An 18290-nucleotide genomic window follows, 5' to 3' on the forward strand; every position below is an offset into this window, starting at 1 on the left:
ATTTGAAAAAAAAAAAAAAAAAGGAAAAAAAAAAGCCCCAAAGAGTCAAAATTTTCAAAATAGATGAGCCACTGAGCTACCAACAGGAAAATCTTTTTCTTTTTAAATACAGAGTCATGTATTATCAGTATTTATCCACTGGCTGCTCAACTTTGGCATTACCTTTACCCAGCTTGAATGAAACTTCATTAGTTTTATGTGCTCCTCATTAACAGTTATATTGGAGGTTTCATATTTTTGATGAAGAACAACTTATCTCTGCATATGACCAAGAAAAAGTGGCAGGCATCTTTCTCATTTTGAAAAATAATATTACCATTTCATTAATATCCAATTGAATAACTGTTTCTACTCAGATCTGACCTCAGATGTCTCCCTTTGTATTTTTTTGCTATGGCTCTCATAAAATATCTTAATTTGTATCTTTTGCTTTGTTAAAATTTCTTCTGTCCAAGGCTTTCGATACTGTGAGTAGAAAAGGTCTGTGGCAGATTTTGGAACATTTATGATGTCCCCCCAAGTTCCTTAAAATGATCATCTCACTCCACGAGAATCAGTACAGCCAAGTCAGATACGGCAATGCACTTTCTGAGCCCTTTCTAATAACTAACAGCATGAAACAAGGCTGCGTTCCTGCACTAACCCTATTCACAGTCTTTTTGAGCATGAAGCTCCAAAGGGTTGTGGCAGACCTCGATGATCAGGACGGTATCTACATCCAATATCGTACTGATGGAAGCCTTTTCAACCTAAGGCGACTGAAGGCCCACACCAAGACCTTAAACCATCTTGTCCGGGAGCTGCTTTACGACGACGATGCCCTCATCGCCCACACAGAAGCAGCTCTGCAGCGTTTAACATCCTGCTTTGCAGATGCTGCTGAGCTTTTTGGGCTGGAAGTGAGCTTGAAGAAGTTTTCTATCAACCTGCACCTCAGGAAGTCTTCCATCATCCCCATATCACCATTGGCCAATCAGAGCTCAAATCAGTCCAGCAGTTTAATTACCTAGGTAGCCTCATCTCCTTGGACAGTAAGATTGACAGAGATAGACAACAGGTTAGCAAAGGCATATAGAGCTTTCAGAAAACTCCATAAAAGAGTTTGGCGAAATAAACACCTGAAGAAAAGTACAAAGATCAGTGTTTACAGAGCCATTGTGCTGTCTGCTCTTTTATATGGTCCGAATCATGGGTCATTTATCACCATTAGCTGTGACTCCTAGAACGCTTCCATCAACGCTGCCTCCATACAGTCCTAAACATCCACTGGTCAGATTATGTGACCAATACGCCTGTTCCAGAACAAGTAGCAGTCACAAGTATTGAGGCCATGTTGCTGAGAACACAGCTGCGTTGGGCAGGGCACAACTCAAGGATGAAGGACCACCGCCTCCCTAAGATCGTTCTTCGTGGTGAACTTGCCACCGGCTGCCACAAGACAGGAGCTCTGAAGAAGAGATACAAGGACTCCCTGAAACAACATCTCAGCCTTGACCACACTGACCTTCATCACTAGTCTGCTCTGGCCTCCAATTGAGAGGTCTGGAGACACACCATCTATAACGCTGCTGCTTCTTTTGAGAACGCACGCAGGATCACTCTCGAGGAGAAAAGGTAACACGGAAAGAATTGTGTCTTGTCAAAACCATCCAAGGAGTCTTTCTGCTGTGCTTTTTGCAACCAGATTTGTCTATCTTGCATTGGCCTCTTTAGCCACCAGTGCACTTGTAGCAAATGTGGATAGAGCCCTTCCCAAATCTTCGTTCACGAAGCCTAGCCATGAGAATTTCTTCTGTAAATTCAAACGATTTTCTGTTCCATCACAATTTTTGTCATGTCATGCAATTCTCCCTTTTTGGTACCTGTGGCTGTTGCAGGTGTCTAGAAACAATCTCTCCAATTTTACCTTTAGCCAAAGTTAATATGGTGAGGCTTCTACTCCTTTAGAAAGTGCACTGGGGATCATGTAGATGTCATTTTACTTACAACAGTAATGTGTTATCTAAACCTCTCATTGCAAACAGAATGTCTCTTACTGTTCTCCTACTGTTGCTTTGTTAATATTTTGTTTAAAAACAAAGACTAAAGACTTCTAGAATTTTTAATTTCATGTCTTGAGTGTTGTTGTGTAATCATTTTAGTTGTATCTCATGCTACCTGGCAGGTAAAGATGATGAAAATGGTCTCATGTAGCGTGCATAGAAGGAGAAACTGTGGCAAAATCTAAACTAGCTTGAATGCAAAGCATATGTTTGCATAGGCAGGCCAAGCCAAAGTGTTTAGAAGGAACTAAGGTATATGGAGGTCTTGAAGACTTCAGAAACAAATTCAGCTTGACACTGGTAGTACAGACACGTGGCATTCTGAATTGGAGAGAGTCATGACAGTCAAAGACTGAACCACAATACATATCATGCATTCTGATATGCCCCTCCCACGACACAGACATTTCCTAAAAGCCATCACTTTTAAGCCAACAGACTGATATTCACAACAGGTCACTGCTCTACTCCTGAAGAATAGTTTGTCTTTAGTGCAGCAATAATGATAATATTTACATTAAAATTAACTAAAAGATTTTCTGTTCTGTACCTCAGACAAAACTTCCTAAGGAATTGCTCAGTTTTTCAGGATTCCAGCTTTAGAATTATGCACAATTAAACTCAATTAAACACTCAGCCTATCAGGTGCTAATGCTTATTATAGAAGCAGTTTTTCTGTGCTGCATCATTCACTGTGATGTGATGAAGCTGTTCACTACATCAATTACAAAAAATGGTATATAAAATGCAAAGAACCTGAAAGGACCACAGTCAAAAGATGGTGGGATGGAGACAATGGTGTACACAGCAGGCAGTGTGGAGAGAAAGAGGATGAAAAGCAGCATGGCCATGTAGAAGTTATTGGATCTGGAAGCCTTGAAGACCCTCTCTTGGGGGACATTGCAGCACATCACTGCCCAGCACTGCAGGTACATTGATGTGTGGAGGCGAAACACATTGATTGCTGGGAGACATGGAGCATAAAAAGATCCCATCCTAGAAAAGAAGCAAATAAAAAATTAACCACTTTGTTATAGGACTTCTGTCTTCCTAGACATACCAGCCATTCACTGCGTCAATGTGCTTTGTAGCCATATGCACTGTGCACTCAGAAATTCATAAAACCGTCTTTCTTACTGGTCTTTTTTCTTTTTTTAAGAAGAACTGGAAAAAATTCTCTATATGAACCTTTTGTTTAAAAGTCCTCTTTCTCTGCAAATTAAATGATCACTTGATGAAATGTTATTCACTCTTAATTTGTCTGGTAGCATCTTGCTTGTTTTGTGTAAAAACTAAGTATTACCAACCCCAACAGTTAGGAGTAAACAAAATAATTTAGTTTATACTTTATTATTTTTTAATATACTAACACTATTTTAGGAAGGATATTTTTACTTAGTTGACATTTATTTTAACTTCTGTTTTCATGATCATTTAGTGGTTTAGGTCAACAATCTGTTTATAGATTCTGCTAAACACTGGTTTTCCCCTATTATACGTGGTTGTATGGTTGTCACACTGACACAGCTGGCACCACCTTACTTTTATCACACCTTGTTTCTTGTGTCATGCTGACTGAAGAGCAGTTACATTCATTTGCTTGGCCCTTCCTTCTATTCTGTTTCAGATGAGAAGAAGCATGCAAAAGAGAATTTACAAAGCTCAAATAAAAGAGAAGCTAATTTATCTTACACATGTATTAATGATAAACATATTTCGGGCAATGTGTGCTTATTATAATTCAGTCAATCTTTTTTAACTCATCTGATGTATCTGATTCAGTTTAAATCATCAGATATTATTTTGAAAAACACCACAGCTCCATTGCCTTAGCCCTGCAAATATGAATTAGCATGAAAATGTGGTCCCAGCTCTGCAATAAGTAGTAAAATGAAGGATTTTGTATCTAAATAGAATCACAAAAGCACAAGTCCCAGTTTCTGTGTCAGACAGTATATATTGGAGCATGGCAGCTTAGTGTACACAGAGTCTGTACATGTAATGAAGTATAAAAATGATAGATGTGTATAGAAGTTTTGTTAGGGAATAATCAGGAATCAAGTCCCTCACCCAGTCCCCAACATCTGTCTTGTAGAGAATGATTTTCAGCCTATCTTCCAAAGTGTTTATTACAGCAGTCAAAAGTATTAGTGACATCAATTGGCAAGTATCAAATGGTAAATAGAGTTTATGCTGGAGCCTCATCATTTTGATGAGAAATGTTTCCTACCAGAAACTGGAATGGCAGTCCTAAGGCAGATAACAAGATGCCAGTTGCAAAGCTGAGCTGCTTTTGTGAGATATAGGACACAATGTGAATACCTCAGATGCCAGCAACAGGGCTGGACTCTGTCCAGCCCTACTTACAGCATGCCATCACTGCAAGGCCAGGGGTGGCAAGGCCCTGGTCATCCACAGTGATAAATCCTCAAATCCTCCATGTGAACGAACACACAGTGCCACTGTCAGGTTCCCAGTGCAACCCCGCAGCGGGGTTTGGTTGCAGGGACTGCAAGATATTTGCAGCCCCTTGTCTGTATTTCTGTGGCATTCTAAGATTCTGTAACAAGTAGCATTGTTTGCACATTCACATGCCTGCACAGTTAAGTGTAAATACATTTGTTTTAAGGCCTTTTTCCACAGGAAACATGGGAAAAGACTGGTAAGGTATGTTGAAAGGCTGAAATTCAAAGCTAAACAGTACAGCAAGCAGTCAGACAACAAAAGTATAAGATTAATCTATGCAGCTGTTTACTGGTTGGTCTTACCAATTCATTGCAAACCCCTGATGTATCTGGTCCCAAAATCTTAGCCCAGAACTAGTTTTGAAGTGTTCTCACTGATTGCAGTGTACCAGAGTTTGGTATATATTTCATTATACTTCCATCAAACTAAAGAAATGGGACATGATCAGGATTTCAGTAGAATCCTTCACAGATACAGCTAAATCCTTCCATCCTGCAGATGCAACATGCTTTGTCACACCTACCAGATCATGCCTTGGTTAAAGATCAGTCCCAGCACATTTCCACTTATATCAAACTCAGAATATGATGGCTGAAAGAAACAATACAGATGTTTTCATTAGGTTTGCAGAAGGGTACTTAAGATGACTTACAGTAGATTAAAACTCTCACTTCCTACAGCAGTAGTACACTGGCATCATTTTACAAGGCCTCTTGCTGCATCTTATCAGCGAATCACAAAATAAATAGTATAACTCAGGGGCAGAAGGCAGTCTTTTTGATAGTTTGCAGTATTTTATTGAAAATCTTTTTGATATTTCTTCAGAGGAACGTGCCAAGGGAGAATTAAAAATTATTCTGGTTACTGGGTAAATTTTAAAGCAAAAATTCAGAAATTTTTCGTTGGAGTGGCTAGTGGGGTCATGTAATGTGTCTTCTAATACAGTACCAGACATGATATTCAATGTGATTAATGTGATTTAGTGTGATTGAATACCTGATTGAACTACAGCATTATTTTTCATATTTCAGCAGTTATACTGTTGAGGAATTTCTTTTAAGCATTGATAGATTTTGCCAATCATCGTTTTCCTTGCTTAATATGAATATCTTATCTATAAATCAAGTGTGTTTGATTTTAATTTTTATTTTAAAATTCAGCCATGGAGTGTCATTATTGATTTGTCTGTTGAAGAAAGCCCTGTATCAGATACTTTTATTTCTGGTGTAGAGACATGCCACAAAAACTATTTAGTCTTATGTTTCTGAACTCTTCATTTGACCCCTTCATTCTGCTTCTACAAATCTTTCATCATTTCTACATCAGTTCTTTTGCCCTAATTATTAATTTCTTATTCATGAACGTTTCCATTTGCAAACAATTAATACACTGAATTTAAGCAACAATTGAAATGCATCCATACACATTAGTATGTGTGCATATGCACCAGAAGAAAACTTTCCGGTAAGAAATTGTGGCTGTAAACTTTTTGTTTGCACTTAAATATCTGTTTCAAACATATTATTTATATGGTTTGCATCCTCAGAAGATCTTGTTCACTCACCTTTCTCATAAAAGAGTATTGCTACATCACAGCTGGTGACTTGCATGAATCACCATACTGGAGGACAAAAAGACCACAGATAATGTGTGATTTCTAAGTATCAATTATGCTGATGACTGATAGAAGGAGTAAAGGGCATGAGACGCAAAAATAACTATTCCCTTATGGCTGAACAACAAAGTTATTCTATTGAAATCATCAATTAAAGCCATAATTTTGACTTATACTATGTTATATTGTTGGAATATTTGAGGTCCCTAGAGGTTTTCTGTGTAGTTTTGTGTATGTATACACATGGGCATATGTTTACAGTGATCTGCTTACGTTGCATGTATTTATGAATCTGCTTCCATACAAGTAACAATTTAATAGATTACTAATATTCAACTTGAAAGGTTGTAAACTAACAAGATCTGTATAAGATATAATATCAAAAGCAACATGGAGAGAATTAATAGGATCACACAGAATCAAATAATGTATGACTGCTCTTCATAACATAGGGGTTAGCATTAACAAATAAATAATTGGAAATCTAATTTTTAAACACATAAAAGAAAGCAGTTTTTCCACACAACATGTCAGTTAATTCCTGGAATTCTTCACCGAAGGATATCTTGATTGTCAAAATATTTAGGATATAGAAAAAGTCTAAAAATTAATGGATCCATGACCACTAGCCACAGAGACATAAGTATAACTAGTTCCTAAGGAGTCTTTTAAGATCAGATATTTACAGTGATTTCCAGTTTCAACTTCTACTTCCATCTGTTGTTTCAAGCAGTTTACTGGACCTGCAGATTGTAATGGACCAGACCATCATAGACAGTCTTATATACTGCCAATTAAAAAAGTCAATTATAAGTTGGTTCCAGGATTCCCTATGAGGAGATGTCTTGTTGGCAATTTTTCTGCCCATGCTGTATTCAAACTCCTCCATTTGATTTTGATATTGCAAGAGTTATAATTTGTTTGTGCACAACCTGGCTGTCTGGTAGTCTCTCTCCAGCCTTATACCAGTACTATTTGAGGCACAATGTAAAACCTTTAAACAATGTTGAAATTTTGTAGGAGCCAGTGAGTAACAATGTGATTGCTGTATCAGATACCTGAGTTTTTTAGTAGAAAATACCAAAACTTTCTCTTCCTCTGGAAAATTAACATTTCCAGTTTTTAATAAAGCAAGCAATTTCTACATTTAGGAAGGCAAAATTTTGAGGGAAGAAGGACATAATTATGGCAGAACAGCTATGATGACTGGTTATGCAGAGGTACCTATGATAGTCTTAAATTACTTTGCTCTTTTCTGTACTAAAGAGTCCTCAGGAACTTCACAAGCTTTTAGAATACCATGACTACTATTTAAGGATGAAAAGCAGCATCAAATCTTACAGTATATATTTAGCAGGCAAATTTAGCCTAGATCAGGTCAAAGTGTGAAAGTCTCAACTCCCAAGTGAAAAGTTCTATACTTCTTATGTTACTAGGTTTACTAAGTTACTAACCTTACTAAGTTACCAGCCTTACTAACTTTATCTAAGCTAAATTAATTCTAATAAAAATATATATATAATAAGATTTCTAGAACAGGATCTTTCCTATATTTCTCCACAAGCACTGTGTGCCAGAAAACCCTATCCCACCTCCCATAGAAATCAATGCAATTGTATTATGTGGAAGAGAGAACAAGTCTTCAAACTATAAACATGTGAAAAATATGTACTCAGTGCTCTTATACAATCAGATACATTCTAAAACTCCTTAAGTTACAAGAATCTAAATAATAAGACAAATATTAGAGCATATACAAATGCCAAGAAAAACTAACACAGGGATTTTGAAGATAATGTGTCTATCCAAAAATTAACTGTAGGATTGAAAGGAAAATGCAATTTTTTACATAAATGTGAGGTAATAGATAACAAAGACATTTAAAATCAGATACTTACAAATCCATACTCCAAGTCCCAGCACCAGCAGTAATTGAAAAACCTAACAAAGACAGCTCTCAAGAAATCGCCAATTAGAATCGTGATGTATGTTGTCATCGTGTCAGACACTGTCAGGCGCACAAATTCCTGTTTAGAGCAATATTCTCTTTTAAGAATATATTTACGTAATTAATAGTTACAATAATAATGAAATACTGGACTAGATCTGTAATTGTGATTATCCTGCTTCAGCATGGAAAAGACTCTGATCCTCCTCTACAATCACTTATTCTGTAATAGGCCAAGGGAAATACTGCCCCTCATTTGCTAGAGGTATCCTTTACTCTAATTGGTGCTTATATTTTCAGATGAGACTTCCTGGGAATGATTAGACTGGGAAAGATTTCCAGCCAAGATTGCTGCTATAACAGAAATCTGAGCCAATATCTTAAACTGCTGCAAATCCTCATTCCTCTACTTTTATTTTGGTATGTTCCACTAAAGCCTATTGTAACAGGCCCAGTAGTCCAAAGCTTACCTCAACAGTCCAAAAAGCTATTACTCTCCCTGATCTGAAATTAAGGGGAAAGTTATTTCAGTGATGCGCTCTTGGTGTTAGCTTATTATTCAGCATCAGTGAAATGAATAGAGGGTCTGATTTTTCTCCCTATATGCTCCCTGCTGGTGATTTATTCATTCAGGAGGACAAATTGTCAGAGTGATGGAGAAACAGCGAAAGTGATTCAGAATTGAATTTGTTTTTGTGGACAGAACAATAACAGCAAAGTATGATCAAACAGAGGAAAAGAATATGTTAGAAAATTGTTTGGAAACCACATTTTATATTGATGGGTTAATATGAATAAATACTCAACTGAATCAAAGAAAATAGTTGAGCAGATTTACCATTTAATCACTATTGTTGTTTTACATTATTTTACGTATGCTAAAGACAGAGACAACTTCTCAAAAGCATACTGCTGTAAGAGCTGTCTTGCACACATGTCCTTGTTTTTCAAAATTGCTAAACTAGTTTTGCAAGACAAAGATGGAATCAGGAAGAGGAAGATAAGTCAAGAGGATAGTGAAAAGAAGGGTAAAAAAATAAATGTTTTCAATGCTGTCAACTAACAGGAGAAAGAATTTCCTTCTAGACAGGGTTCAAAATAAAATAAAATAATTTTTTTTAAAAATTTTAGTTCAAGAAAAGGTCCCACATCTGCTTCTGCTCACCTTTTCCCACCTTAATGACACACTAGCAGAAATAAAGAGAGTTTGGACATCATATTGTGTAACTGACCTATTTTAAATATGAGCTCAAAGGAGATATATTACCTGTCCCACCATTGTTTCCCAGCATGGCCCTCTGGGGACATCAGCAGGGTCCACCTGTATTGGAGGAGCAGTCGAATTTTCTGGAATAGTACCATTGTACAGACTGGCTTCCCATATTGTCATGTTATATTTGACTATCTTTTCTTCTTCCAACTAAGTAAAAAAATAAATTGGGAGAAAAAAACAACAACAACAACAAAAAAAAAAAACCAGCATGAGCTTGTTACAAACTCTCAGTGTGTTCTGTTCCAAGATTCCCGTGATAGTTCAGGCATGGATGTACTTTAAGTATAGAAAGAAAAGTATATCTTTCACTGACATGCCTGTGATTGACTGGAAGTCCTCATTTCCTCGTTCTTGCCCAGTGGCATGTTAAAAATAGTGAAGGGTAGTAAATATCTTGCCTTGAGGTTGATTTCATCCATTAGGGCGATAATGAAAGTGTAGAGATTGCCAAGAAAAAGGGCAAAGATCCGTCCCAGCTGCCATCTTAGAGCTATTCGAGGGTGGTAATTCTCCAGAGAACTGATTACATCAAACAAAGTTGGACAGAACATTCCTAAAAGTGACATAACCATGTTCACCTGTGGAGGAAGGGGAGAAAAAAGTTTACAGTGAAATGTTAGAAATTAATTCTTCTATTATTATTTATTTGGATGAAAAAGCCATTACTACTTCACATTAGGGTTTTGATTTAATAAAAACCAAAATCCAGTCTTAAGTATCACAAGTTGTTTTCACAAAGGAAGAAAGATTTGAGAAGTCAGTTGCAATCTACTTTAGATGGATATAAGATTTTTTTTTCGTTTCACATAAATTTCAAAAATATTCAAATGTTAATTATTCTGACCATAATCTACAATTTAACTAAAATTCTACTCTAACAGGACTTAACAAAACCTATCTCTAGTACTGGTTTATGCTATCATCTCTACCACATCTTCCCCAAAGACAGACAGATACTCTATAAAAAGCTTTCCTACAAAAATACTGCACTAAATTTAATTTATCTGAGATCTCACCTAAAATTAATTCTAGATGTCACAGAATCATAAAATCACAGAGTATCTCAAGTTGGAAGGGACTCATAAGGATCATCAAGTCCAACTCCCTGCTCTCCACAGAGCCCAAAGAAAGCCAAATAAATAAGTGTGTCATCCAGACACTCTTTGAACTCTGACAAGCTTAGTGCCCTGACTACTTCACAAGAGAGCCTGTTCCAGTGACTCACCACACTGTCTGTGAAGAACCTTTACCTAATGTCCAATCTGAATTTCCTCTGATGCAGCTTCATTCCCTTTCCTTGTGCTCTGTTGCTGTTTCCCAGAGAGAGCTCAGTGTCTGCCCCTCTGCTGCTGCCCTTTGATGGGATCACCACTCAGCCTGTTCTTCTCCAAGCTCAACAGGCCAAGAGACCTCAGCTGCTCCTCTTTAGTCTGGTCATCAAAGCCTTTCACCATCTTGGTCACTCTGGACATGCTCTAATATTTTGATTCTATTGAAGCACCCAAACTGCACACAGGACTCAAGGTGGGGACACACCAGTGCAGAGCAGAGTGAGACAATCACCTCCCTCAACCTGCTGGCGATCCTGTGCCTGATGCACTCCTGGACATCATTGTCCCTTTTGGCTGACAGTGCACTGCTGACTCATATTCAACTTTCATCTACTCAAACCCCTGGATATTTTTCTCTGGAGCTGCTCCCCTGCCTCTCATTCTTCCACTGGTACGTATACCCAGGATTACCCTATCCCATGTGCAGAATCCAACACTTATTCTTGTTAAATTTCATGTGGTTGGTGATTTCATATGGCCCAGCTCTCCATCTCATATCTCATCTCCTCAGTTTGTAAGAAAATTCAAATCAGTCCCTCTTCTTTCGGCCTGATTTTCTTAGAAACCTCTAATAAAATTAACTCATCATCTTAGCAGTATGGAAATGGAACAATTTTACTGGAACAAAACAAAACAAACAAAGAACACAAGACATAACTAGTTTTTATGGAAAATTAAAAATACAACATAACTTATAAATGCTACAGAGGAGTGAGGCATTCCAGTAATGTGACATTCCTAAGTGATTGCTGAAAGTTATTTCAAGTCTACTTGAACCTTGTTGTTCTAATTCATTTTGCCAGCCATAAATGAAAAGGAATGAAAAAGTTTAAGAGTGCAGTTAATTACCTTCAATGTGAAATAACACTGTATTACAAAACATGTGTCTGTAAGGGACTAAAAACAATAAACAATAAACAGGAGATATTTTCTTGATCTAAGTTATAAAGGTTGTTAGAAAGCACAAAGATGTTTATTTGAGATTCATCATACCAGAACAACTAAGAAGAATAACTTGATTTAGTCACAAAAAAATTAATTGTTCACAGGACCGTAGTCTTCTAATTGTTCTGCAACAAGCTTTTCTGAGCCATGCTTGAATCCATTTTGCTAGAACAAGTATAAACTTTTTAAAAATTCTGATTTTCTGCTGCCAAGAGAGTTAAAACTGTTCTTGCTTCTTGGAAATAATATGGCAGCAGAAAGGCACTAAACCAACAAATAAATTCACTCACTTGCAAATGTGTATGTTCCTACTACTAAAAATTTACGTACATTTGACTGGTGTTCTTGATGAACAGAAGTAAATAGTTTTCTTTTTGTTTTTAGATTCTTGGTTTTTAATGACTTCTAGAGCTAACAAATGAGTTTGGGGGCTTTTTGCACTTGTAGGCAATTAGTGTATTCTGTGCATGGATTGTGGCACCCCCTGACAAATATGTAGATATTGTATTAATGATTACAGGAATTCACTGATGTTTATTTATTTATTTATTTAGATAGCGTTATTTGTAATTAGGATTATCTTGTTAAAGTAATAAGTCACTGTTACTCATAACATTCAAAAGAGAAACAACCAACTAAAAACTTGTAGCTATCATCTGTTGCATCACTTGGATTTATAACTTAAAAAGACAGGATTTACATTTGAATGACTGCTACCTTTTACCTTATTATATTAACAGTTCTGTTGAGTTTCATACATTAGTGCTTTGAATAAATTATCACTTATGAGAATTGTCCTATTTTCTGTGCTTATAGTAGGTGATGAGAGTTTGGTCGTAAAAGTATTCATTAATTTCTCTTTGTACTTAACTGCACAAACTTGATCTTAAGGTCTTCAAAGTATCTAACATAGTTTATACCACACTGTCTTAGTCACCATCAGACATAAGAAATTATGCTCAATATGGCCCAAAATGGCAACAAGTCAACTACAGATAGTGTGACTAACCACAAATTACTAAAATTCAGACTAATTGTAACCAGATGTGTATCCTGTTTATCAATAGGAATGTTGGGTCTTGTTGTGGTGCTGAAGAGTCTTAAATCAAAATCCTCACTGACTCCGGTGTCTCATATTCTCCCAAGGGAACAAGTCCCAGAGGCATAAGAGGAGATGTTCTGGGTCACACCAAAGGCTGGTGGAGGCCAACAGGTACCCAGGGATGAGCAATAACAGGACAAACATATATGAATAAGTCATAGACTACAACTACATTAAGTTTGGGAACTTGTTCATTCAGGTCTGTTCATTATGCATCAAGTAACACACAGAGTATTTCTCTTTTATGCCTTATATAAATCTTCCTTCACACAAAAGTAAATTTTGGTACCCATAGCACTGGCATCCATCATTTACCATTCCTTCCCTTTTGCTTTTTCTGAACCTGGCTTCTACTTAATTTATTTTATGTCCCTTAGTTCTCATACTGGAATACATAGTAAACATATTTTAGGAGAAAAGGTGTATTCTTTGGGCAGTACTACATATAGTACCTGTTAATTATATTGAAAGTTTTCTTGTTGTTACATGTGAGAGGCAGGACAGAAGGTACTGCTTTTTTTTCTCTCAAACATTCACTTTCTATATTTTTATTATTTTCTATATTTTTTACCACATATCTGAATTATGTCTGTTTTTTCTCATTTGCTTTCTGTCTCCATTTTTCCATGCCTTGACTGCTCATGCTCCCCATCTCCAAAGCACTTCTAATTTTGGGGAACAGATGCTATTAACATAAGAAGCGAAATGAGGCACAGCAATTTGAAAGTTGAAAAGTGAGAAATTATTACAAATGAAAATGCAAAGCTTTAAGGAGACAGAACGCAACATATTGATTTTTCAAAATATAAAAACCATGATGGGGTTCTAAATTTCAAAAGTATAAACTTTTCTCATATATTTTCAAAGATATAGTAGCATTAGGCACAGATTAGGCAAAAAGAAATTGTATAGGACCCTTGGATAGGGCAGATGGAATGGGAAGGCTTGAGTTTCAACCTCCTTCTACGCTGCAGAGTTGTATCCATGAGGCCCCAGATAACTTTGTGCCCACACACCAGTCACTTTGCTTGGGACAGTCTCAGAGGAAAGCATCAGGAAACTGGGTTCCTTGCGTAGAGCTTGTGAACTCATAGAGTGTCTGGAAAACAATCTTAAGAGCACAGAAGAGGAAACATAATGGCCTCAAATGGAAACTAAATACAAAGCATTGTATTGACGTTTGGAAGAAGCAACCAAGAAATTTTATGAAGCAGGAGTCAAAAGCAATTCTTTTGTTAGATATTTACCACCCATACTCAGAATTTTTAAATATCAGGAAAAAAATGCAACATGCAAAGCAGAGGAACACAGCTTCAAACCACATCTATCATAGAAATATGCTAGCACGAACTTCATTTCTTTCCCACCACCCGTAGTTCTCCAGACCTTCCAAGGCAAATTTCTGGGATCTTCTGACAACAAAAAAGATGAGGTAGCCACTTCCAGCAAGTGTGCATAGGGCTAAGAAGTTAGCAAGAACCCTCAGAAATCGAGTCAAGTGAATATTTTCTTCTTTTCGGCTCTCCTGTTCCTCCACAATTGCTTCCTGCACTTGTTAGAAAGAAAAAAATATTACAAATACTTTAATGATGAAGGCCCCATATTACTTCCTAAATTGTTAGAAGTCAGTTAAATAAATTATAAAGATGCAAATGCACATCTGCATTTCATGTTTTGAGATGAGCTTATACTATCTCATAAAGTCTTGTTTAGGCCTTGGTAAATTCTGGGGATTTGGCTCCCAGGGTTTGCTTTGCCTTTGTTGAGCGTGTCCCCACTGAGTCTTGTTACACTTGTACTCATGTGACAACAAGGAACTAGTACGTTTTGTCAGCTTGCAAGGTGATATGTGGCTGAGTGACACAGTGTGATTATCTGTCAGCAAAGGAACTGTCACACTTTAAAAATGTGCATTTGTGAGAAAAGAGGAAAAAGTTTCATTCTGAAAGTCAGCAATTTGGAGGGAAAAAAAATACGGTCCAGATGTAGGAATCCCAGAAGAGGCAGACAGTGCAGACCTTCAGACTTCAGAATAGAATATTTGCCCCACATTTACCCTTGGCCATGACTGATAAATATTAAGACTGGTGTAACTCTAGTCTCCAGCTTTTTGCTGCAGAAGGAGTTTTTACTGTGGAGTGTCCTCATGAAAGGGAGTTTGGTTACAGAGATAAGTTGCCCAGAGGGGAAGCTGAACTCCTGCATTGTAATAATTGCCCTGCATGGCTCTGCTCTTTTTACAGCTTGCATTTGTCACATAAATGAAAGGAGATTGCGGCAGCTTTTGAACAGAACTCCAATGACCTCACCCAAGTCAAGACTTCACCCTTTATCTCTGAGATTCTTTGCTCATTTGCAAGGATCACTGTAAATCTTCCTGAGTTTATTTCTCAAAATTAAGCCTTTGTCTCAATTGATTTGTTATCTTTCCCAAATATCTTTCAGTATCTGACTCTAATAGGCAGACAGGGAAAGCTGACAGTTTCAGTGCTTTAAGTATGTATTTCTTCAGTATTTGTTTTCCTAGGATCTTTTCTTGATGACTTACGCTGACTTTAACTGCATTTATCTGTTATGCCTGCAGTTGAGAAGATGGGCAGGAGGCGCTGGTAAATTGGCAATATCCCTACTGTGGACAGGAAAGGTGGTGTGTGCAACTGAGCAGTGCAGCTGGTGCTTAGTCCTCCAGCTCCCCTCATGCATGTTGTCAGTGACACTCAAGCCTAGCATCTTCTTCATTGTCTGGCAACACTTTGCCAGTGTATTCCCTGCATATTATTACATGGAAAAATAAATTTTCCTTTACATGATACACAGACATGTCCCAGAGACCCCAGTGTGGAAACTCATTCTTTCACATTCAACATATGGAATATATCCCCTTCACTGTTTTCACTGTGATGCATCTAGCTCCTTGCCCCAGATTCCTCACACAGTGACTCTTGAAATCAACATACTTGTACAGTGAAAAGAGGCCTAAGAACATCTTACATTGTTTTGCAAATTGGGCTATATTTCGTAATTAATTTGAAAATAAAAACATTACATTGTGCAAGGAAAGTAATCTTCTTTTCTTACTGAAAAGCAGGTATACACTCAAAATTCTGAGGCCAATTCTTATGACATGATAAATAGCCCTTTATAGATGATTCTATTATTTTATTTTATATCTCTTCTCTGTAACAAGAGAAGGTGGTAATGTGAGGTTAGCAATATATGACCAACATCCAAAAAAAATTTTTCCAGACAAGCACCATAGAAATTGGAAGTCATCAGAGATGAGAAAAAGGAAAATACTATTTTTACAGTAGAATAATTTTTCTATAGCTTGTGCTGTCAGCACGGAGGACACAAAACATGATAAACCCTTTTCTTCCAAAATTAAAATGAAAAAATAAGATGACAAGGCACAAAGACTCAGATTCAGAAGTGTATGATGCCAGTTTGAGTTCAAGTTTCTAGGCCCCAGGCACAACTTACACTTGGCCTTAGTTCCATCTGATTCACATTAATGTAAAAGACAAATATTGTTACCTCTCCTTAGTGAGCTCTGTTTTACCTTAAAGCTTGTTGTGATGGAGGCAAACTTATTATCTGCTGTCTCAGGATTGCCAATCAGGTAGTCCCAGCTTGTAAACATTTTCCAGCTGAAATTAAAGCTAGTATCATCTCCACCACCATCATCATTTGCATTTCTTGCCATTCTACAAAAGGCAGAAAGACACAGGAAGACCTTGTTAGAACTAGTTCTACTTGGCGAGCATGATTTTTAAATTGTTCCTTAGTTTTAACATTTTTCTGAAAAAAAACCCAAACAAACCAAACCCTGTATCATTCTTGCTGTCAGTTGTTATACTAAATTTTTTCTCAAATCAAAAAGAAACAAGAGAAAAGGATGGTGGTTTTCATATTTAGACAATTTATGGGCTCACAACACACAATTTGATGAGGAAGAATGAATGTACCTCATTAACACCTTGACAAAACTCTGCTCGATAAGAAACACAGTGGAAAAACAGTATCAAACAATCTCTTAAATAGAAAGCTGCAGAGCATCCTCAACTGCAATAGATTTTATTAGACACTTTGCAAAGAGAAAAAAGAGAAAAATTATAATAAATAAAATATTCTAAAAAAGTAGTCTAAAACCAAAACAAACAAATAAATACAAAAATCCCCAAAATAAATAAATATATCAAAGAGTATAATAAATATTCTAAAATAACAAGCCAGAACAAAATCTGGTTATAGAATACAAAATATCACTAATAGAGCTTTCTATCTCCTATACACATACACAAGAGATTTATAATAGTATGCAGAAACATTAGATTATTTCTTCAGAGAAATACTTTTTCAGATTTGGCTTAATCTGAACTACAAAATTTTCTGTTTCAAACAGTTGTCATTCATGTAATAACCATGGTCTTGCTTCTGCATAGCTGGTCACCTAATTCAAATCATTAAGCACAAGGATGAAGTGTATTGGTAGGGGAAAAATCATTATGCCTTCAATAATGTATTTATTTATCAGTGACAAAAAGGCAACACCTATTTTAAAGCTCACTAGTGCAGCAGAGTTATGTTATTAATATTAGTATTAATGCATTCTACATACCACATTTTTAAGAGACCATATCCTCTCAAATCTAGGAGAAGAATAGTAAGCAAATAATACAGCAAATCCTTTGAGCTGCCATAAATCAATACCAGGGTTGGTTATATACAGAAGGATCAGAGATCATGGAAGATTCTTGGTAGAATCTGCCCTGTTTCTAGTTTATAGACTAAGATAATTCCTTCTCAAGAGTTTCTAATGAAATAATGAATAATCTTTTGGTTAGAATATAATTTCTTTGGGACCAGAAATGTTTCAATTTTATGTTGTGCACTTTAAGAACTGAAGAGAGTAACCCTTTATGTAAATATTTCCCTTAAAGAGAGTAACAGTGTTTATAATCCTCACTATCTCTTTCACATAGATATTTCCTTTCCCAGTTCTCAGTCAGCAGCAGAAAAATAGTAGCACCTCCTGTTACACTGCTCTTAGTTTCACTGCCCACTGTGGTTCTTTCTGGAGAAACAGAAAAGAGCAGAAAACTCTGCAAGCACTCTCATATGATTATCTAAATGTTGGTCAGCATTAGTGTCATATGGCCAGATGGAAAGTTAGCACATACAATGTATTTTCGACTCAAGGATATTCCCTTGTTTGGGCTATAGGGTTTTTCTGCTAGAAGGCATTTATTTATTTTTGTCTGAGTGACAGTCATTGAAATAAAATTATCTGAGACTAAAACTTTTCTAATCATTATAAAAAAATATTTTAAATATATTTTTGAACTAAATGAATTGCTTTTTTATTCTGGTAGTTTTTTTTCCTCTCCAAAAATACATGTATGTGACTGAAGACTTTCTGGTTTTTTCTTTTTTTTTTTTTCTGAAATGCTTCTTGCCCCACGTAGGAACCAGTTTGAAAGACAGAATGTGAATTAGTCCAGTGCTCACGCAAATGAAAAATACTGCCTTCAGCATGAAACAGTGGCAATAGATTAACTGCATTTTTCT

General features: G+C 36.5%; 1 protein-coding gene across 1 annotated transcript in view; it reads right to left on the bottom strand.

Moving 5' to 3' along the window:
• The window catches only part of TMC1 (transmembrane channel like 1), a 54669-nt gene that overhangs the window by 5458 nt on the left and 30921 nt on the right, over nt 1-18290 (bottom strand). The window contains exons 10-16 of the mRNA XM_018085841.1: nt 16282-16426; nt 14074-14268; nt 9743-9922; nt 9339-9491; nt 8022-8150; nt 5032-5099; nt 2799-3038 (exon numbers count right to left, since the gene is read on the bottom strand). Coding sequence (XP_017941330.1) covers nt 2799-3038; nt 5032-5099; nt 8022-8150; nt 9339-9491; nt 9743-9922; nt 14074-14268; nt 16282-16426 — 1110 coding nt within the window. The remainder of the gene's footprint in view (nt 1-2798; nt 3039-5031; nt 5100-8021; nt 8151-9338; nt 9492-9742; nt 9923-14073; nt 14269-16281; nt 16427-18290) is intronic.

Source organism: Manacus vitellinus, unplaced genomic scaffold (genome assembly GCF_001715985.3).
Source record: "Manacus vitellinus isolate BGI_N305 unplaced genomic scaffold, ASM171598v3 scaffold_9_pilon, whole genome shotgun sequence".
In the NCBI taxonomy this organism is placed as follows: Eukaryota; Metazoa; Chordata; class Aves; order Passeriformes; family Pipridae; genus Manacus; species Manacus vitellinus.